We start from the raw sequence: 22,467 nt of genomic DNA on the forward strand, positions 1-22,467 counted from the left end.
CTATGGCTGATCTTAGCTTTGTGGCTCAGGTGAGGCATTGGAAAATGTGCCAAGGATCCTGATCGGTATGTAGGACCTCTGCTGGAGAATTGTGATCGTTGGGTGAAGCCAGGTTCGGATCTGCCTGTGATTTTCACCCCTCCCCCTCCCGGCTCCCCTTTTAACAGCACCTGTGAAAACTGTACCTCAGCAAAAGTCAGAGCCTTTGAGGAGAGAAAGGGAGAGAAAATTATAAAGGGAGGTCAGAGGGAGAACAAATGTTGTAATTAAAAATGTTGTAATTAACCTCTAGCTCAGTTAGACCAGTGTCTTTGCAGTTAGGGGAAGGCTGTCACATCTCTGAATTATTTTTAAAAATTCTTTATGTTGCTACATTACAAGAGGTACTTGTAAATTTAGTACATGGTATGTGATTTTTTTGGAATATTAATGTTGCTTTTACAAATTAAATTAATTGTCCTTTTTCTGCTTTTTTCCAAACAGCTTTTTGTAAAATCAATTGCACACAATTACTTCATTCTCTTAGATTCCCTTGCTGCACAGTGCCAACTGTGCATCTTTCCTACTTGCACAGTTGCAACAAGCCCTCAATCAGAAATTCATGACAGCAGGTCTCTCAAATTAAGTACTGCGAGAAATAAAACATTTGAAACTTACTTTTTACAGTTAAGACTGCGGTATTAAGTAATGCTCTTTCCAGAGGGGACACGTCTATAAAATTGGATATTAAAAACATTTTTTTGTAAATACAAACTACAGTTTTCTAATTTTCTTGGAGATCAGTTATAAGAAGAATACAGCTTGAACCCTTGGTGTTTTGCTCCTGGTTATGTGCTCTGAAATTGGCAGGAACCAGGTATAACAGCAGATGTTAGCACTGAAGTATAGAAATCAGATGCTTAATATTGATGCTTAATATTGATGCCCACATACAACAACAAAAATCTCTGGCATTTAAAAGATGTTTGGCTAAAACATTGAAAATTGAGGTTTTGTTCTCTAGAATAGTGAGTTTACATAACTCTAAGTGTGGTGCTGGAAAAGGCAGTTCTTTGCTAAATGTAGCTGAAAAAATGCTTGTTCTAAATGGCCATTTTGGTTGAATTTCTGTCCCCCACATATTTTCTCCAATGAAGAGGTAGAATAGCGTATTGGTTCTAGATCTCCACCAGTGCCCATCTGTAATTAGCTCTGTTGTGTAAAGAAGAAGCTGGTGGTGACTTCCTTGTGTGTTGTACAAAAATCTCTTGCCATCTACCAGCGAGGGACACTGTTTCCGACCAGTGCTTGTCCTTATGGCTTGTTTGAGACTGGGAGCTTGACATATGGCAGAATTTCCAATGTGCACCCTACCATTCTGATGCAGCACACATGGAAAATAAACATACTGTACCAGTACCTTTTAGTAACTGCCTTTAATCAGTGGTATGCTTTCTGTTATTTTGTGTGTTCAGAAGAATGTCTATGCACTGATCAACCTATTTAAGTCCAACAATTTATTCCTGAGAAGGTGTTTGGTCATGCATGAGCATTTGTGCAATCTTAAAATGGATACTGAAGTCAAGGACCACTAAAATCTGCTGAATATTGCTTGCTGATGCAAAAAGGTATAATCTTTTAACAAAATGAAAATGTATTCAGTTAATTTATAATGTAAAAGAAATCATGGAAAATGATGGGATTTTTACGCTAAGCCTGTTTAACCCGGGCATTCTAATTTAAATCAGCTTATTCTTTAAGTGCTTCTTGTTAATAAACATGAAGTAGAAAAGAATGAAGGTTACTAGGGTCTTAATTTGATGACTTTGCATTATGAGCTGACCTCTTAACTTCCTGTTTTAAATGCATAAGATTACTTCTTGGCATCAATCTCCATGAAGATTCTATGATTATCAGTGAGATATTTTAATGTGCAATGAGACTTGTACTATAACATATTATAATAGCATGCAGATGACATATGTGAGCTTGATTATTTGCTAACTCTCACTAAGAAGGATGCTATTTGATGTCATTCCAATGCCGTCTCCAGTTCCAGAGCGGCTCCAGATGGTGGTGGTGTTATAGCTGTACTGATTTAATGTGGGTTGTATCAAGCGACATTAGAACGGCAAATTGCAGTGAATGGGCTGAAGTACGTTGAGAGGTTTAAAATGTATTGATTTGTAGGCTTGACACGAAATATTGAAATGCATATAATGTGAGAGCCAATAGGTATGCTGTAGTCCTGATGGATTTCTGGAATTATAGTGAATTAATATAATACAACAAGCGTTTTCCAAATACTCAGTTCGGAGGGAAAATGGTTATAATGAGAAATTGATTTTGAATGTTAGTATTAATCTAATTCTAGTTTAACAATTTCTAGTCTTCTAATAAAGCTTAATAAGGGATTCAGTTCTGTTGAAGCTTCTTACAGGAACTCAAGAGCCTGAAAGGCAAAATGGAAATTACATAAGCATTGATCATTTTAGAAGGCTGCTATTAATTAGACCCTTAGGTGATTCCACTGCAGTGGAATTCTTATTGCTAACTTCTTACTGTTTCATTTGTTCTTCCCAGGATATTTTTCCACTTGTGATTTATTCAGTTATGCTTATTTCTAGTAGATTATTACTCCCTGGTGCCCTGCTAGGATTATTGCCATTATATTCACTACAGAGTATGGCATGGACGGGTTAAATCACTTTGTGCTTTACTTTAAAGTAAACTACCTCCTCAGTAAGTTGGTTCTGCATACATCATTTCAATCAGATATTACTGAAAGGATCAAAGGTGCCAAGTTGTGCAATTTAACAATATCTGACTGGGAGGAAATGGTGGGGTGGGCCAGGGGCTGTGGGGAGGGTGTGGAAGTCTACTTGTGATACAAGGAAGCAGCTTAGTGGGGCTGAGAGCTGAAGAGGGGGAGGCAGGATAGAAGAGACTGGAGGTGGGGAGGAGGTAGGGCGTGGTCTTACTTATTGGAAGTTGATTTGGGAATACTGTGGGATGAGTTCAATTTCCTATAAATCCATAGGCTTGAACCTTCCCCTGCCCTGATTTATTAAAAAAAAAAAATAGCATTTTCCAAAAACAGAGCCAGTCAAAATGACCCTTCTACCCTCTCCCTATCTTCCCAATAATGGTGTGCTATAAATCACAGGACATATATTAAGATAGAATTTCCTCAAATAGTCTTGGGATTTATCAAATAATGTAGCACAACTTCAGTAATTGTCTGCAGCCAACACCCCCTCCATGCACACACATCACATCCCAAACCATTATTGTACCTTTCATTGCATCTTTTTCCTCCTTCAATTGAACTGCAAAACATTCTTCACATTATATAAAATGTAGCAGAAAGAGAGGGAGAATGCTGCTGTTTGCTGAACAGCTTATTTCTCTCTTTCCACCTCCGCCGATCCACACAATGTCCTGATCTTGTTTACTTTTTGCCCCACACATCCACTTCAGTGGCTTCACACTGTGCAGATTACCACAATTGATCACTACAATTATCCATGATTCATCATCATTGTAAGTGAGCTTGAGAAGGACATTGATGCTGTAGTGTAGGATTCATTGAAAGTCCACAACGGTGCGGTTTTTGCAAAAGCCAATAGAATGTTAGGATGCATTGCCAGGTGATGAAATACAAAACAAGAAATACTACTGTCTCTATAAAGCCTTGGTCAGGCACTTCTAGAATACTGTTTCCAGTTTTGGTTCACTTATATGGCAGGTGATTATAAAGGTTCAGAGGAGGGACACTAGATTGATACCTAGTTTAAATCCCTCAGTTACCAGAATAGGCTTAGAGCTGTGGCTTTTTAACCCTAGAAAATATAGACTTTGAAGAGATTTGATTAAGGCCTTTAAAAAATGATTAGATTTGATCTGGGTGGATAGGCTATTCAATCTAGATAGGTCAGGAAGGACCAAGGGTCATGAGTATGCTACATAAGCACAGATCTTGGTTAGATGGCTTGTGGTACTACTCTTTACAGAGATTCATCAACTACTGGAACAAGTTGCTGGCATGTTCAGCAAGTGCAGATTTAGTGCAAGTATTCAAAAGGAGCTGGACGAGTTCCTGAGTGTGGCTCACATAACTGCATATAGAAGGTAGGTGGCTATTGGGGTATGTCTCCAAGTCACTTTGGTTTCCTGGAACTTGTTTGGTTTGCTTCAGGGGTCGGAGAGGAATTCGAGTTTTTTTCATAAATTGGCCTATGTTTTCTTTCCTCTCTTTTTTAACTCTCCCAGGAGGTTGTGTGGGGGAGATGGGAGTAATGGTATTGAAGGCACACGATGATATTATAGGATAGGCTCGATGGAGCAGCTGGTCTTTTATTTACCTTAGTTTTCGTATGTTCGTAATGTTTCGATATGAAGTTAAATTTCTGTTGATTACCAGAGTGGCGATCAGTGGTGGCAGAGACCAGAAGTAGATATATATTGCTCTGTTGTTACAAAAAATAAAGGTCAACACCTTCGGTCACTAAAAATGAAAAAATAATTTTCTATTGTCTGACAGGAAAAAACCTCTGGTCCATCCAGCCTGTCCCCCACAATTATAGGGACCAGGAGTCGGCCATTCAGCCCCTCGAACCTGTCCCGCCATTCAATTAAATCATGGCTGACCTGCGACCTAACTCCATATAACTGCCTTTGCCCCATATACCTTAATACCTTTGGTTAACAAAAATCTATCAATCTCGGATTTAAAATTAATCTAGCATCAGTTGCCATTTACGGAAGAGTGTTCCAAACTTCTGCCACCCTTTGTGTGTAGAACTGTTTCCTAATTGCACTCCTGAAAGGTCTGGCTCTAATTTTTAGACTGTGACCCTAGTCCTAGACTGCCCAACCAGTGGAAATAGTTTCTCTCTCTGTCCTATCTGTTCACCTTAATATCTTGGAAAATTCCCTTGACTTTCTAAATTCTAGGGAATACAACCCTAGTTTATGTAATCTCTCCTTGTAATTTAATCCTTGGAGTCCGAATATCATTCTGGTAAACCTACGCTGAATTCCCTCCAAGGCCAATATATCCTTCTGAAGGTGTGGTGCCCAGAACTGCTGTAGAGATTCACGTATCTCTGATAAACAGGATCAAGTGCAAACCAATATGGTGGGTATATTGTGTTTAATCGGAGTTTAGGACGGAATATAACACACTAGTAATACAGCAAAAACATACGACTGACAAGCAGCTGGTACTGGACCCGCTCAGACAGATGGCTGGCATGCGTGAACAGTTTTCTGGCCTCTCTCTCTCTCGCTCTCATTTTGAATGTTCCTCCATTGTAATTCGTCTTATCTCTCTTGACTCTATCCTCCTTAACCCAGTAAGTACAAGGCCCGGCCCTGTCCCTCATGATCATGGCCCCAGCCAGAGCTGTCGCACGTTAGCCAGTCGCTATCTCACCTTCATCTAGCAAATGGCCCATTCTAAGATGGATACCTTAACCTCCTCAAATTCCTTTCATTCTATGTTTTTTCCTAATTAACTTTTAATTATCTTTGCAAGCAGTTCTGCTAAACAAACTCCAAATTCTATCTGTAGAGATTATAAAATGGTTATTAGTAATAATGGAAGAAGCATCAGTTGGGCCTTCACTGGCCAAATTAAAGATACATTAACAAAGTCAAAACCCTAACTTACAAACAGCAGATAACTAGCCTGGCAGGGCCATCCTATGGCCCCCGTGTGGAATGTTTATGTTTCACCTAATCTAACTGATTAAAAAGACTGTCTCAAATTCTAATGCAAGCTTTCCAGGAAAACGAAACTCACAGTATTATTTGTGTAGCCATATACATTTTTAGGCACCCCTAGTTTCTAACAGTCCCCACCTTGAGAGGGAGAAAAACTCTCTTTCGACACCTCATTTTTGACCCTCTATTAACTATGCCAACTCTAAATTATTGGTTCAACGGTTCAATTCACTGTTCCGGTGTTCCAATTCTGCCCCGCCTGGGGTATCCTCTGTTTCTTCGATCTTTCTTGATCTTACCCCGCCTGGGGCCTCCTCTACATTGTCTCTGAATTTCATCCATCATTAATTCATTAGTACAGTTGGTCATGATTATAGATACACATTTGGCTTATGCATCAAAGTCTTATTACACAGGTTACATAAATCAAATATACCATTATTACAAGTTGGAGAACTAGCAGAGCGTGTGAAATAATACGAACCTAAGGGTGTGCTGATGTATGAACCCCAATATCCCACCAGTGTGAATCGTCCCCCATGCTGTCAATTTCAATATCTATTCTCGAGTTGTCTTGCTCCAAAACATAGAATGCTTTAGGGTGGAGTTCAGTTGCATCACGAGCTCACTGAAGTGCTTAGACAACAGCGGAATGTTGTACCTGAATTGTGATACACAACTGTACAGTCATACTGGATCGTACTGGCTTTTCCCACGCCCTGTTACCTACAAAACACAAATATTACAGTCACAGTTATAATTCAGTCTTACAATCATTAGCACATCGACTAAGTATATACATTTCAAGCGACAATGATGCAAAGAAAACGGAAATTGTAAAGAAAGCTACAGTTTACATCTTGTGGAATGTTTATTCTTTCACAGTTTTCAACTGTGATATGGTACCATTTAGCCACCTTGGCCCTCCCCTTTTTCCCAGGGAATTGCACCAGATAGACCGAAGTACTGGCCCTGTCAATAATTGGGAAGGGGCCATTCCACTTTGGTTCAAAGCAATGTTGCTTCTTCTCATAGTTTAGTACCATTACAACATCTCCCACTTGATACTCAAATGATCGGACCTTCTTGTCGAAGTATTTCTTTGCCTGTTTTTTTGATTTGCCTGTTTGTGTAGCTACAAACATGTTACAGGAAACTCTTTGGTATCCGGGACCAGGATGGTGCCGGTTGATTAAAAATTCCGGATGACGGGGAGGGTTATCTACCGAGGCTATTTTTAACGAACAAAAATAAAAAAATCAAGAAATGTGCAGTATACAGTAATTGGGTACTCACCTACAGAATGTTGTGTTAAATGGATGGTGGAAGATGCTTGCTTAAGTACAGTACTGCCAGTTGAGGGTAATCCATAACTCTTTAATTACTTAACAGTAAAACAAAGCTTATACAGTAAATGACTGTATACAGCGCGGGAGAATCAGACTCCTGTTATTGAGTTATTCGGACTTCCGACAGCGCCAAGAAGCCGAGTAGTGGCAGTTTGGAAAACTACCCCCACTGACTAACTCGGCCACCGCGGGAGACTCGGACTCGGCAACATTTCTGGTTATTGAGGTGTTGTTTTCGGAGTATGAATTTTCCCGGTTAATAGAGAATTTCAAGCCATTTTTGGTTGGCATTTCCCTGTACTAAGGATGTGGCCGAAGGGGTTAACAGATGGGCTGGCATTCGCAGTAGTCGCCCAGTCATAGCCTGGTAGAGTGAGATACCCGTTGTGTTATGCGGGGTGGATCTAATAGCCATTAGACACATTAGCAACACACTGGACCATTTGGTGGGGTGATCTGCACCAAATTTGTTTAACATAGTTTTCAGAGTTCGGTTTCCTGTTTCCACCACTCCAGATGATTGTGGGTGATGGGAGATGTGAATTTTATGCGAGATACCCATTATCCATTGTAATTCAGTAAACGTTTGGGCGGTAAAGTGTGATCCCTGATCACTAGCAACTTGAATTGGCACTCCCCACCTGCAGATCACCTCACCCAATAAAAGGCGAGCTGCTGTCAATGCGGTGTTTGTTTTACATGGAAAAGCCTCCATTCATTTAGTAAATTTATCAACTATAACCAGACAATGCCGCAAGCCAGAAGGTCCTGTAGGTAAGGGCCCTATAAAATCAATTTGAAGGTGGATCCATGGCCCATCAGAGGAGGGGGACTGGGCAACAGTGCCCGATTAGTGTGGGCACTTGGATTGTGCTGTAAACAGGGCAGACAACGATTCACCCTATGAGTGACATCTGTGACGCAATCGGGAAACCATGCAAATTTGCGTCGTTTCTGAACAGTTGCATCAGCTGAATTGTGCCCTCCTACCGGATGTGAGTGCAGGAGATCAAAAATTTTGGGTGCCATGGATGGGGGAACACTGACAACCGGGAGATCAGATGATAGCCACCGCAAGCAGGGGTTGTACATTAATAAGGAAGCAGGTTCCCCAGACTGATCCGTAGCCAATTGTGTGTCCACAGCCCATGGAGTGGGCTGAGGTAACAGACATCCATTCTGATGCTATGCAATAACAACTGCATAGGGGGAATAACGACTGGAGGGAAGGGAGGTCGATGTCCCCATCTTGGATACTCAAGACTGATCTGAAGGGAGGGGTAGGGGCTTGCCAGAGGTCACCGTTAACAGTGGCATCCTTGGCAGCATGATCTGAGTGCGAGTTACCCTGGGTATGTACGTCTGAAGAACGTGAATGGGACTTTACCTTACCAACATAGACAGGGGCTGATCGTGAATTTAAAGAGTCCCAAAAGAAGCAAAGAGGTCTGCATGAGCAGGGTCTTACCATCCACAGTATCAAAAATTATTCCTAGCATACAGCGGTAAAGATAACAAAGTGTTAATCGCATAGGCACTACCTGACCAGACATTAACAGGTATTTTATGAGTAATTTGGATTGTTGTCACCAGGGCTGCAACTTCAGCATATTGGGCAGAGTGGAGAATGCATTTATACTTAAGTTCTCGGCCAGGCATGACTACTGCAAATCCAGTAAGGGGCTTTCCATCCCTGTGATAGGATGACCCATCAATGTAGACATTCTGGGCGTCACTTAGCGGAGTAGGAGAGATGGGTTGACAGTCGAACTCCAGTGGTGGCACTCATGGCTTCCCCCCTCATACAGTAGGAGCTGAGGTAGTAAAGTTGTCTGCCTTGGCGTTATTTACCAAATCTCTGAGTTAACAGAAGTGTCCAGTGACTGAGTCGGGCAGAGGAGACCAAAGTGTCCCCTGGTTTGAGTAGAAGATTCAAAGGGGTGTGAGGGCTGTGTATGATCGTTTTGTTCAGCCCGGTAATAAACGTGAAGTGTTTGACTGCCCAAAAAGTGGCTAGCAGATGTCACTCACACACAGTGAAATTCTTCTCTACGCCAGTCAAAATACAGGAGGCGAATGCGATTGGCATAAGTTTACCCTGTACTTCCTGGCACAGAACAGCAGCAAGACTCTGATCGGTGGATCCCACCTCCAGGTAGAAAGGCTTATCTCGGTCAGGGCTTGTCAGGGATGTGGCTTGCATAGAAACATAGAAGATAGGAGCAGGAGTAGGCCATTCGGCCCCTCGAGCCTGCTCCGTCATTCAATGTGATCATGGCTGATCATCCAAACTCAGTACCCCGTACCTGCCTTCTCCCCATACCCCTTGATACCTTTAGCTCTAAGAAATATATCTAACTCCTTCTTGAATATATTTAAAGACTTGGCCTCAACTGCCTTCTGTGGTAGAGAATTCCACAGGTTCACCACTCTCTGGGTGAAGAAATTCTTCCTCATCTCTGTCCTAAATGGCTTACCCCTTATCCTTAGACTATGACCCCTGGTTCTGGACTCTCCGACCATCGGGAACATTCTACCTGCATCTAGTTTGTCCAGACCTGTAAGAATGTTATAGGTTTCGTTGAGATCCCCTCTCATTCTTCTAAAATCCAGCGAGTATAAGCCCAATCGACCCAATCTCTCCTCATACGTCATTCCTGCCATCCCAGGGATCAGCCTTGTGAATCTTCGCTGAACTCCTTCCATGGCAAGAACATCCTTCCTCAGATAAGGCGACCAAAACTGCACACAGTACTCAAGGTGTGGTCTCACCAAGGCCCTGTACAACTGCAGCAGGACATCCTTGCTCCTGTACTCAAACCCTTTCGCTATGAAGGCCAACATACCATTTGCCTTCTTCACCGCCTGCTGCACCTGCATGCTTACCTTCAGCGACTGGTGCACAAGGACACCCAGGTCTCGTTGCACTTCCCCTTCTCCCACTCTATTGCCATTCAGATAATAGTCTGCCTTTCTGTTTTTGACACCAAAGTGGATAACCTCGCATTTATCCACGTTATATTGCATCTGCCACGCTTCTGCCCAATCACCCAACCTGTCCAAATCACCTTGGAGTTTCTCGGTATCCTCCTCGCAGCACACACGCCCACCCAGCTTTGTGTCGTCTGCAAACTTGGAGATATTACATCTAGTTCCCTTATCTAGATCAGTAATGTATATTGTGAATAGCTGGGGTCCAAGGACCGATCCCTGCGGTACCCCACTAGTCACTGCCTGCCACTCGGAAAAAGACCCGTTAATTCCTACTCTCTGCTTTCTGTCCGCCAACCAGTTCTCTATCCAAGTCAATACCTTGCCCCCAATCCCATGTGCCTTAACTTTACACGCTAATCTCTTATGCGGGACCTTATCGAAAGCCTTCTGAAAGTCCAAATACACCACATCTACTGGTTCTCCCTTATCTATTTTCCCAGTTACATCCTCAAAAAATTCCAGTAGATTAGTCAAGCACGATTTACCTTTTGTAAATCCATGTTGACTTTGTCCGATCCTGTCACTGTTTTCCAAGTGCTCAGCTATTACATCCTTTATAATGGACTCTAGCATTTTCCCCAGTTCAGTTCTAAGGAGAGACACAGCCGTTGTATGTTCGGTGGTCCGGCCACAGCATCCTCGTCACCCTTTTACAGTTCATATATTGGTTTGGCTAGCTCTGCAAATCTGGGAATAAATGAGCGCTGGTATCCCACTAGGCCCAGGAAGGAGCAAAGTGCAGTTTTGGTTGCGGGCAATGGTAAACGCTGAATCACCTCAATCTTATGCTGGTCAGGGTTGAGTCCCTTTTGTCCCACTGAAACCCCTAAAAATGTCACTTCTGGCTGTAACAGTTGTACCTTTTTGGGGTTAATTTTCAGCCTAGCTTTTAGAAGAAGGTCTAATAGCTCTTCCATTAATTTAATGAGTCTTTTTGTCAGGCTTTGCAAGCAAAAGGTCATAAATATACTGCAGCAGGCAGTCGCGTCTCGAAAAAGGTTTCAGTGCCTGAGCCATCCGTTTGTGGAATATAGTTGTGGCGTTGTGAAAGCCTCGAGGTAAACATGTCCATGTATTGTATAACTTTGATCTTCAAAAGTGAAGGCAAACTTGTACTGATCCTCTGACTTAACAGGGATACTCCAGAAGCCGTTTGAAATGTCAAAGGTAGAGAAGTAGCAGTTAGCTGGTGGAATCTGGGACAGGAGAGTGGGGGGTCTCCCGAGCAACAGGGGCGCAAGCTGGGGTTACCGAATTAAGCTTGCAATAATCAATTGTTAGATGCCAGCTATTGTCTGGTTTCTTAACTGGCCAGGTTGGAGAATTAGTGGTAAAAGTGCCAGTGCAGATAACACCCTGCTTTAACAATGAATCGATGGTAGACCAAACATAAGGTTTACTCTCAGCCGGAATGGAATACTGCTTAACAGGAGGGTGGGAGGGTCCATTAATCTCCTCATCTCCCGACATCCTACCACAATCATGTTTGGGCTTAGCAAAAACCTCTGAAAATTTATGAATTAATGTATTAACCATGGAGTCTTCTGTCCCTGGAAGGGCAAAATCCTCCGATTTTTTAATTGCATATACCGAATGGGCATCTGAAATAGGTGTTGGTGGTCCCTCATTAAAGTGCCACCAAAGACAATCATTAGCGTAGTCGAGCACAGCACAGTGTTTATGTAGCGTGTTACTTCCAAGGATACCTTTCTGGTCATGGGTGGCCATATGTACAGGAGAGGGGACAGCGACGGGATTCCCATTGATGGACAAGACTGTGGAGCTCAATCCCTGATTAGCTAACTGAGTAGAAGTATTAAAGCCATAAAGGTTTAGGGCGGTGCCAGAATGGGAAAAGGGAGCGGGGTCATGTAAAATAATCACAGCAGAACCGGAATCCACAAGCATTACATGGCAGCAGCCTCCATGATCAGTGGCCCGGACAAAGGGTCGTCCATCCTCCCCGTACCAGACAGGAGAAGACGTGGTCACTGTGGAGGCCTCTGACCGTCACTGGGGCCGTGAGTCTGGGAGTGCATCTCCACTACGAGAAACAGCCAAAACGTTTTGCCACCCCCCCCCCCCAACCTGACTGTGCTTCATGGCTTCAACTACTGCCGAAAGGCGTTCTAGCTGCTGCTGCACAGAATTCAAATCAGACCCGATACCTTCACGGATGGGGGGTTGGTAGCGTGGGCCATTATTTGGACGTCGACTATCGCGGCAGTCGTGAGCATAGTGTCCGGGCTTATAACAGTAATAACAGATTACGTGGTGTTTGCCTCCCGACTGGGGAGGGGTTTGTGGAGTCAGAGGACCCTCCACTGCCGACACTTTGGACTCGGTAGGGGTGAGGGACGATTTAACTCGGTCCCAAGCTCGAATGCAAGCGTCCTTCAGATCAGCCCATGGGGTTCCCTGATGAACAGTAATACCAAGAGCGTCCCTTATGGGGGGATAAGAGAGCATCAATGACTGTCAGCTTAAATCCCTCCGTGTCCCAAAACTCTTGACCATTATAGTTTCTCTGGAACTGGTTGTACAAATCATACAATCGATTTGCAAAGGCTACGGGATGCTTGTTAGCCTCTTGCCGGGCGTCCCCAGCCACGCGGGTGGAATTAACTGAGTCCATGCCCAAACGGGAACAAACTGAATCTATAACATCCCATCACCCCTTACTTTTATCATAGATTTCCTGTGAAAGTGATAACTTGAGTTTCCGTGAAATGCATGACAACAGAACTTGTTTTAAGTCTGTCCACTCTAACTCGGGGTGACAGTGATGGAACGTACCCCAATCACTTGTTAGGGTGACTGGGTTTGTCCCCCAGTTTATTGGCCCCAATTCTTCAGCTAGTGCTTTGCACTGTGCCGGGGTCAAACTTCTACTGGTGGTAGTGGTTACTTCCATATTTGGGGGCAGGTTGTAGGCTACAGAAGAGGTATCATTATTGACTTCATTATCCGAGGGTGTAGGGTCACCAAATTGGATGGTAGTAGTGACTATATTAACCTGCTTGGTTTCTACCGGGGCAGTTTGTCCTGCATAGAGAGGTGGAGGCGCAGAGGGTGAGGGACTATTTTGGCAGATGGGGTTATTATTGCACTGGGCTTTTCTTGTTAGATCGACCCAGTTAACACTGGGATCCCCGAGTTTAAGGCGACTAACGGCTGCAACAGCAGCTGTTTGTCTCCCCAGCTTTCCCTTCAGTTCCATAATTTTTAATTTGCAGTGAGTATGGTCAGTGCTCACCAGAGGGGGTTTTTCAAGTAATTCTCTCAAGGCTCCCCTGGCATCCTCCAGTTGTGAGATCAGGGATTCACTTTTTATTTTTAAAGCCTTGTTATCCTCACACCTGATGGTGGTGTCTTGAGGCAAGTCGTGCTTCATCTACCAAGGCTTGCTCTTGAAGGAGAAGGGCACAGACTGTGGCGTGTCGGCCTAGCCAGTCCTGTAAGTTCTTACAAGTTGTGCATTTCTCTCTTTCAGGAGTACAACTTCGCCCCCCAAGCAAACAGCACACAAGTGGACTGCGTAAGCCAGCCTATTTCTGGCTTCCTTAACTTTACATTTCTTCGCACCCACCTGGGACGCTATCTTGCCCCAATTTTTAGAGTAATTCTTCTCCCTCTTCTTGTCACCCTGCACTATTCCGATTACTGCTTGGGCCCCCAGAGCCCTTAACTTATCTGAAATTCTGTTCGCAACCTTTTCTCTAAAATATGCATCTGCCATTTTGTTTTTACTTTACAACCCGATAAGAACGCCCAATACCATTATAGACCGATCCCGTCCTCAACTCGTTTCGACCACAACAACCCTGTTGCACTCGTGGCTCGGCTCACCAATTTGTAGAGATTCACGTATTTCTGGTAAACAGGATCGAGTGCAAACAAATATGGTGGGTATGTTGTGTTTAATCAGAGTTTAGGATGGAATATAACACACTAGTAGTACAGCAAAAACGCAGGTATCGGCCTCTCTCTGCCCCTCTCTCTGCATGGGATCACTCTTTTGCAAAAGAGCGTTTGAGCAGCCCAACTTCTGTTCAGCTCTCCCCTCCACCATCTGTGGGCAAGCCCTTGGGTTGTCAGCTTTATTCTCATTTTAGGGGTGGGCTTGAGGCCAAGTTACTGACGAGACCATTTAACCTATAGAGGTTCCCCCAAAACGACTTCAACCAATGACAGCTCAAGTTCTTTGTCTTGGTTCTTGGATAAAAGCCCTCCCCAAAAGATGGAAGGTTCCTCCATTGGCATTCATCTTATCTCTCTTGACTCTATCCTCCTTAACCCAGCAAGTGCAAGGCCCAGCCCTGTCCCTCTTTAATCATGGCCCCAGCCATAGCTGTCGCACGTTAGCCAATCGCTATCTCGCCTTCATCTAGCAAATGGCTCATTCTAAGATGGATTCCTCAAATTCCTTTCACACTCTGTCTTTTCCTAATTAACTTTTAATTATCTTCGCAAGCAGTTCTGCTAAACAAACTCCAAATTCTATCTGTAGAGATTATAAAATGGTTATTAGTAATAATGGAAGAAACATAGGCTGGGCCTTCACTGGCCAAATTAAAGATACATTAACAAATTCAAAACCCTAACTTACAAACAGCAGATATCTAGCCTGGCAGGGCCATCCTATGGCCCCCATGTAGAATGTTTGTTTCACCTAATCCAACTGATTTAAAAAGACTGTCTCAAATTCTAATGCAAGCTTTCCAGGAAAACAGAACTTATCATTTAAACACAGTATTATTCGTATAGCCATATACATTTTTAGGCACCCCTAGTTTCTAACACTGCTCACAGTACTCCAGGTGTGGTCTAGGCATGGTTTTGTATAGCTGCAGCATAACTTCTACCCCCTTGTATTCTAGTCCTCTAGTTATAAAGCATTTTTGATTATTTTCTGTACCTGTTCATGACATTTTAATGATGTATGTACCTGGACCCCCCAAGTCTCTTTGGACCTCCACTGTTTTTAGCGCTTCACCATTTAGAAAGTACCCTGCTTTATCCTTTTTAGGTCCAAAGTGGATGACCTCACATTTGCCTACATTGAAATCCATTTGTCACAGTTTTGCCCCAAACCTAATCTATCAATATCCCTTTGTAATTTTATGCTTTCGTCCACAGTGCCTACAATGTCGCCTATCTTTGTGTCATTGGCAAATTTGGATATGTGGCTTCCTATGGCATCATCTAAATCGTTAATAAATACAGTGAGTAGTTGAGCCCCCAACACAGATCCCTGCGGGACACCACTAGTCACATCCTGCCAATTAAAGTACCTGCCTATTATCCCTACTCTCTCTGTCCTGCTGCTCAGCCAATTTCCTAACCAGGTCAATAATTTGCCTTCAATTCCATGGGCTTCAACCTTAGTTAACCGTTTCTTGTGAGGGACTTTATCAAATGCCTTCTGGAAGTCCATATAAATAACATCCATAGACATTCCACTGTCCACTACTTTAGTCACCTCAAAAAATTCAATCAGGTTTGAGATCATTGAAAGGTTTGCGCCATTGCACCCAGGTCCTCCTGATGACAACCCTGCTTGTGAACTCCTCTGCAGTGTGCAACCAGGCTGTCTTGGTCTCCTGATGAAGTCTCTTCTGCCCATGGGAAGGGAAGAGTACCTCATTGTGTGCTGTGACTCCCTCCATAAGCATATGGAGGGAGTCATGGGAGAGCTTGGGTGCAGCCCTGCCCCTCTGTGCAGTGATTGTCAGTGTTTGCAGCACTTCAATGCTGTAGAACGCTGACAGCACAAACATCAAAAGTAGGGTGGCCATGGTCCCTTTAAGGAAACTGTCTCAAGACGCGTCATGAATGACGTCACCAGACCCGCTCCATCTAATTAGGCTGGGAAACACGCTGGGCGGGCTTAGCAAATCCCATTGAGAAGTTAATTTTAGGCAGCGGGATGGAGGCAGCAGCGGGGCCACGACCCGCCACCGCTACTGGCTGCACCGGACCCGCCGAGGTGAGCAAAATCTCAGCCAAAGTCATTATTCAACATAACAGAAAATGCTGGAAAAACTCAGCAGGCCAGGCAGCATCCGTGGAGAGAGAGAGTTAATGTTTCAGGTCGAAGACCTTTCGTCAGAACTGGAAAAAAGCAGGAAATGGAAAGCAAGTTTAGGGGCTGGGAAAAGGGGGAGGGGATGAAAGAACAAAAGGGAAGGTCAGTGATAGGATAGAAAGCAGGAGAGATTAAGACATTGCGAGACATTGAGATATTCAAGGCAAGAGGAGGTGGTAATGGGACAGGTTAAGGAATAAAGGATGGCTCTAGATGAAGTGTGAATTGCGCTGGCAGAGTGAAGGACAGCTGCTATGTGGGAGGGAAGAAATAAAGGCCAAACAAAAAGTGTGGATAAAAAAAAGAAAATATATATATTATTCAACATGTCCACCATTTCCTTATTATCATTGACAATATCACTTTTCAAAGGCTGACATTGCTCCTGACCACCCTCTTCTTTCCTAATATAATTGTGAAAATTTTTGTGTTGATTTTAATATCCCTTGCAAGTTTCTTTTCATACTCCCTTTTTGTAGCTCTTGCTATCTGTTTTGTGACCCTTTGCTGTTCTTTGTATCTTTCTCATTCACCAGGATCGGTGCTATTTTTTTGCACCTGTGCATCAGAATACATGCACTTCCCACCCCACTCAAAATCGTGTGATCTCCTGGGAGAGATGAAAAAACAGATTAAAACCCAGGCTAATTTGGGGGAAAAGAATCTGGGAAATTCCTCTCCGACCCCCTTAAGTGATCGAAACCAGTCCAGGAGAGATCTCTGGCCCCGATAGCTCTATGCTGTACCTACCTTTTGTACAAGGTGTTCAGCGCCCTAACCAGAAACCGGTCCAGCTCTCGCTTGAAGGAATTCAGCGAATCGGTGTCCCCCGCACGAACCAGGAGCCTATTCCAGAGGCCCACTGTTCTCTGGGAAAAGAACCACCTTCTGATATCTCACCTAAATCTGGTATTATACAAATTAAAATTGTGACCCCGGCCCCGATCCTCCCTAACCTATTTAATTTGAAAAAACTGTCAACTCGAACACAATCTATTACCTTCATCATCTTATAAACCTGAGAAAGCCAGGCAGGTAGCGTTGCCCAATATGAATTCACGTACGTTCCCTACAGGAGTACATCATAATAGCTTTTAAAACAGAAGTTGATGAATATTAAAACAAGAAGCATTTAAAAAGGCATGGGAAAAGACAGGGTAATGGGACTAAGTGGATAGCTCTTTGAGAGCTAGCATAGGCTAAGTGGCTTCCTTCTGTGCTGTGGAATTCTATGTAAAACTCTGAACCTATGCCTTATTTATAAAGGTCCAGGGAGCTTGGTTGCAGGCAGGCAGAGCCAAGCTATAAGGACCCCCAAGTATACATGGGGGTTGCTGGTGGAGCTTGACCAACTAAAACCAACTCAGTCTATCAGCTCAAAGCTTCCTGCTGTTTGTGAAGTCAGGACCACAGCTAGGGCAGTGACTTGGATTATCTGCAGCTGTATAGGAAGAATCCCAACTCCCAGTAACTGGTCTACACTTCAGGTTCCACCAGCCAGCTAGCCTAGTTCACTATTCAGCCACAGTGCCCCGGAGAACTGTCTGATTCCGGTATCCTATTATCACTGCTGCCACAGGTGACTTACTTGGTTCCAAACTTTGTTGCCAGATCTTGGAACTACCTCAATCCCAGAGATTTGGTTTTCTTCTCCACCCCAAGGAGGGTAGTAATTTGCCGGTCCACCTAATATTTATTTACATATATGTCATAAAATGCTAGATGGGTCAAGGATGAGTTGTAAGTGTATATGAGGAATTATATGTCAGGGATGAGTTATATGTGTAAAGGTGTCAGCTTGGTTTTAAGCTTCCGTGCACATGTAGTGATTCTACATTTTGGTGCCAAATCATTGATCATAGGTCAGCAGTATGAAATCTATTCATTCTGTATTACAATAGTAAATATGAGATTTTATTAGACTAAATAAATCTCAGGAGCTTTTGGAGCCACGCAGTTCCCTTTTAATTGTTAATATGAAACTTGTGAAAAGTACTTCCAATTTAAATATGGTATTGACTCAAAATGAATTTCATGCTACAGTATTTAGTTTTGTGTCCTGATTTTTTTTTGGGGTCATTTTTGTTTAGTGAGTCTGTATAATTGCACCAAATTTTAATTCTTGTATGTACCAATCTCCCATGGTGTTGTGCCCAAGGGGTGTCAAACAGGTGACATTGAATTGGCTGCCCATTACACACACTGCTCGATTTTTCTTTCCATTGAAGTCAATAGAAGGGAAAACCGGGCGGGGTTTATAATGGGCAGCCAATTCGATATCGTGCATTTACTCCCAAGGAGTGAAAAGCCGTACCTCTATGTTTGGAAAGAATGTGATGACAGCACATCCTAAAACAGTGGGCGACAGAAGTTGATGCTATAATGACATTATGGTGATTTTAAAAATCAAGAAAATAAAATGGAAAACTTGTGTTACAAGATATTGTGTTATTGTTACAGAGCAGAAAACCTTAACTCCCAAATTATACGTATGGCCACTCGGTCACAAAGGCAAAAGTTTATTAATAAGCATTACAGAACAGCTAAGCAGACACCAGAAAATTAATGAATTAATACAGCACCAACCCTACTGAATTAATAACCTCAGATCAGTGAGGATGAGCAAATTAAAAAAATTAACATAGCAGTAGGTAAACCTGTAATTTAATAGGTCAATGGAGCAGCAGGCAAATCAACAAATGAATAAGTTGAGAGCAGTGGGCACCAATGTATTAATGAATTAATAGGGCACCGTATACTAGCAAAATAACAAATAACTAGAATAACGGGCAAATCACTGGAGACATGGGTACCAATGAATCCATAAATTTATGGAGCAGTGACCACATAAGTAAATTAATAATACAGTAGTAAGCACCAGTTAATTAATAAGTGAATGGAGTAAATTCTGGTCTGTGCTTTACTCAAATTATTCTATTGTTTATTATTTGGTAAAACTAATGGACCAAAGTGAACAGGCATGGTCCTAATAGTATTACTGAAAGGGCTGGAAAACAAATACAACATTATATAACAAAGTTTCCAGGACCGAAGAAATCAGAGAAGAGCAGCTGTTGGTGCTTTCAGAACTTAAGTGCCACGGTGGGGAGTGGGTGATAGCTAGGAATGATTTAACAAATTTGTAGATGGGGGCGGGGGAAGAAATGGACATGGGAGGGCAGGAGTGTAGTCAAAGCAGCAGCAGGGTGGAGTGAGCAGAAGTGGGTCCATTTTTCAAAATAATTAATTTGTGGGGGCGGGGGGGAAGCACCAGGAAAGATCTCAACAAGTGCTAACAACACTTTCAATGCTTAAAGTGCTGTTGTGGTAAGCAGGCAATAGGCAGGAGCAATTTAACTGGCAAAGGTAGATCAGATCTGGGGAATGAGGGCAGTAGAGCAGCAGCCAGCGGTGGGGCACAGCGAGCTGGGATGGAGGCCAACTTTTCCATTGAAAATAACACGTCTGGTTGGTGTTGGACAGATCAACTAGAATGTTTGCCGCCTGCTGCTTCAGGCATACACTTTGTCCAATGTGGTTATTGTAATGCATCCGTTTCATGTGATGCACAGAATCTGGCCACTTCCACAAATTGTTTGCAGGTATATTAGAAATGTGAGTCTTAAGGGCAAGTGTGGGATTTTGTCGTTCTGTCTTTAACAGCTTAAATTCAGCATGAGTTTTATTTGTCCATTTATTATTGGCTGTTCTCACTTGACTTCTAAGAATGTAGTTAGGTGAAGGATAGTTTCCAGTTCCTGTTGTGTTATGAAATGAAAAATAAACAAAACACTTTGGTAAAAGCATGTCATTTTTTCGCTTAAGTAGATTTCTAGACGATCTGCTGGGAACAGCGGTTGCATAAATCATTGGCCAATTTTGCAAGCTGTTCTTTTGTATAGAAAGATTTGATAAATATATAAATAGAAATATATAAATAGCACTAGTGAATGTGATTAAAACATTAATACATTTAATTTTTTTTTTAACCAACAACATGGGAGATAAGTGCTAGTTAAACGTATTAATAAATTGTATAATGAAGTAGGAGGTTGTGGGATTGAATTGCACTGAGTTGCCAAACTCAAGGGAGCCTAGTATCCAGTTGGAGAAGTTGCTGGACCAAAGAGAGAGAGAACCTCACATCAGCAGCTAGAAGTTGAAATGTTACGTTGACAGCTCTCTAAGTGTAGGTCTGAATACCCAGTTTTCTGAGTGGGGTAATGGATCAAAGCAGACGTCCACGTTTTATTCAACTTACTTTCAGGCTGCCCATTCTAGTAGTTTTCTTTTGGCATCATGAATTGTAATTTTTTTTGTATTTTTTTGTGTTAGCTTTGGTCTGTCAAATTGATATTGTAGGCGTTCTCAACTCCTAACGAAAGTACTGAGATTGAAACTAGCAGTTAACCAAACGTGGTTTAATGCACTGGTAAAAGTGACAAACAAAAACGCAGGAGAAACTCTAAACAGGTCTGTACAATACTTGGTTCCACGAGGACTGTTAGGACACGCCTCTCCCCTCTGACGTCATCATGTTTCCTGCCGTTGGGAACGTCACGTGACCTGCGTGATGACGTCATCGCGCTGGATCGACATTTTACTGAACCCGCGCTATTTATACAGAGCAAACATTTAAAGGTAACAAACCCCTGTTAAAGGCAATTATATACATTACTGCAAGAGTCTCTTGGTGGCTTTGCCACAATATCAGGTTTTTCAGATTGCTTCCCATTTGTTAAATAAATTCGTGACTTTACAGGGATTATAGAAAGTGCTTAAACAACTTGATTGTATTCTCTTATGGCATATGAAGATCTTGTTCCTATACCTCCAGTGGCTGTTCACTGACGGGGATGCTTTCCGAATTAAAAGGGGGACTGCAGTTTACACAATCTCATAGTTCTGTTACCTCAAAAAGAATCACAAAATAGTGCTGCTTTAAAATGAAAATAATCTACTTTTGCTGGAAATGCCTGCCTGTTACAATTTCGAACCGCGAATGATTAATAAGCCCAGCTAATTATGAACATGAAGTGCAAAAATTTAGATTATAGATGAATAGTTGTATGCAAACATTAATATATGCAAATTAATTTCTAAACCACAGTACTTATGGATTTAGTCAATATAAGCTTAAATCAACTTTGGTGTTGATTTTGACCAAAAAAGGCGTTTCAGCTGTGATGTAGTATTTGCCAGTTTAATATATTCATTTCTGTCTTAAACTTCGAATAGTATTATCCTTAGCAGAGCTATTATCATTGGAGCTCAAACTGTATGCAGTCACAGCCATAGAATGCGGATCAAATGTTTATATTTAATATCCATCGGGCGAACATAACGGCTATCAAATGACATTCAGTGGTCTTGTTTAATTCATAGGAAGTTATGGTAACTTCAAGTCCTTTGAAATATTTTTTAAATGGTTGATGAAAGCTAATGGCTTAAAGTGAAATGTCAAAAAAAGGTCCATAAAAGAGCAATTAATTGACACCTCGTAATTTGACCACCTTGATTTTTGAGAAATTGTTTATCACAAGATAAAATATTTCACATAACAGCTGGCAACAACTTTGTAGTCTTGGCAGCTAAAACCCGTTGCATGTCAACAAACAGTTTGCTTTTTCAAGTGGAATTATTTCCAAATATCTGTCTAAAGAATGACTTGATTGATGAAACATGGTTGTCTTGGGAAGATTCAGTTTAAATTTAGATCCATTAAAGTTTAAATTTTGCCAGCTTAAAAATAAAATTAAGGTGAGATAACTGGGTTTTCAAGAAAGGTACGTCTTAATGTAAGTAAGTGCTGTCATTGTGAGGCAAAGTTGGGCAAATCATTTTTTTTAAACTGGTGCAGTAGAGATAAAGGCCCACACACACATTCTGCCACACAAGTGATGCAAGAATGTGTTTTAACATGGTTTATGGCATTGTTATACGTAGTAGCAAAAAGGTTCACCACAGTTTTAAGACAGTTCCCCACTACCACAGACATGGGATTTTAAGTGTCTGTAACTGTTGGATAGCACATTCCCAAGATTTTTAATGACCAAGACTTCTCAATCCACAATTGAAAATTAATATTGGTTCTGACTTTACGTTGAGCTGAATTGACCTGTCATGTCAAATTATTGTTTTGCTTACTAAATTAAAAGGGAAGAGTATTCTATTGAGCTGATTTATATTCAAGTTAGGTTCCAGTAAGTATATATACATATCAGTCATCTGGATAGGTGGGGAGAAGGGTAGAGAGGAAACCAGATCCCAGATGACTGATTTGAATGGTAACTAACAGGTGGGTTTGGATACAGAAACTAAGGGCTGGAT

General features: G+C 42.2%; 1 protein-coding gene across 3 annotated transcripts in view; it reads left to right on the top strand.

The window, feature by feature from the left end:
• The window catches only part of LOC147112720 (mannosyl-oligosaccharide 1,2-alpha-mannosidase IA-like), a 454,464-nt gene that overhangs the window by 263,712 nt on the left and 168,285 nt on the right, over positions 1-22,467 (top strand). The window contains exon 5 of one of the 3 annotated variants that reach the window (XM_085997310.1): positions 484-2,575. The exons of the other annotated variants lie outside the window; for them this stretch is intronic. Coding sequence (XP_085853436.1) covers positions 484-684 — 201 coding nt within the window. The 3' untranslated portion in view covers positions 685-2,575. Of the gene's footprint in view, positions 1-483; positions 2,576-22,467 lie in introns of those variants that run through there. 3 annotated transcript variants of the gene reach the window in all.

The sequence above is a fragment of the Somniosus microcephalus genome, chromosome 9, assembly GCF_052327205.1.
Source record: "Somniosus microcephalus isolate GS21.2 chromosome 9, FLI_Smic_1.0, whole genome shotgun sequence".
NCBI lineage: Eukaryota > Metazoa > Chordata > Chondrichthyes > Squaliformes > Somniosidae > Somniosus > Somniosus microcephalus.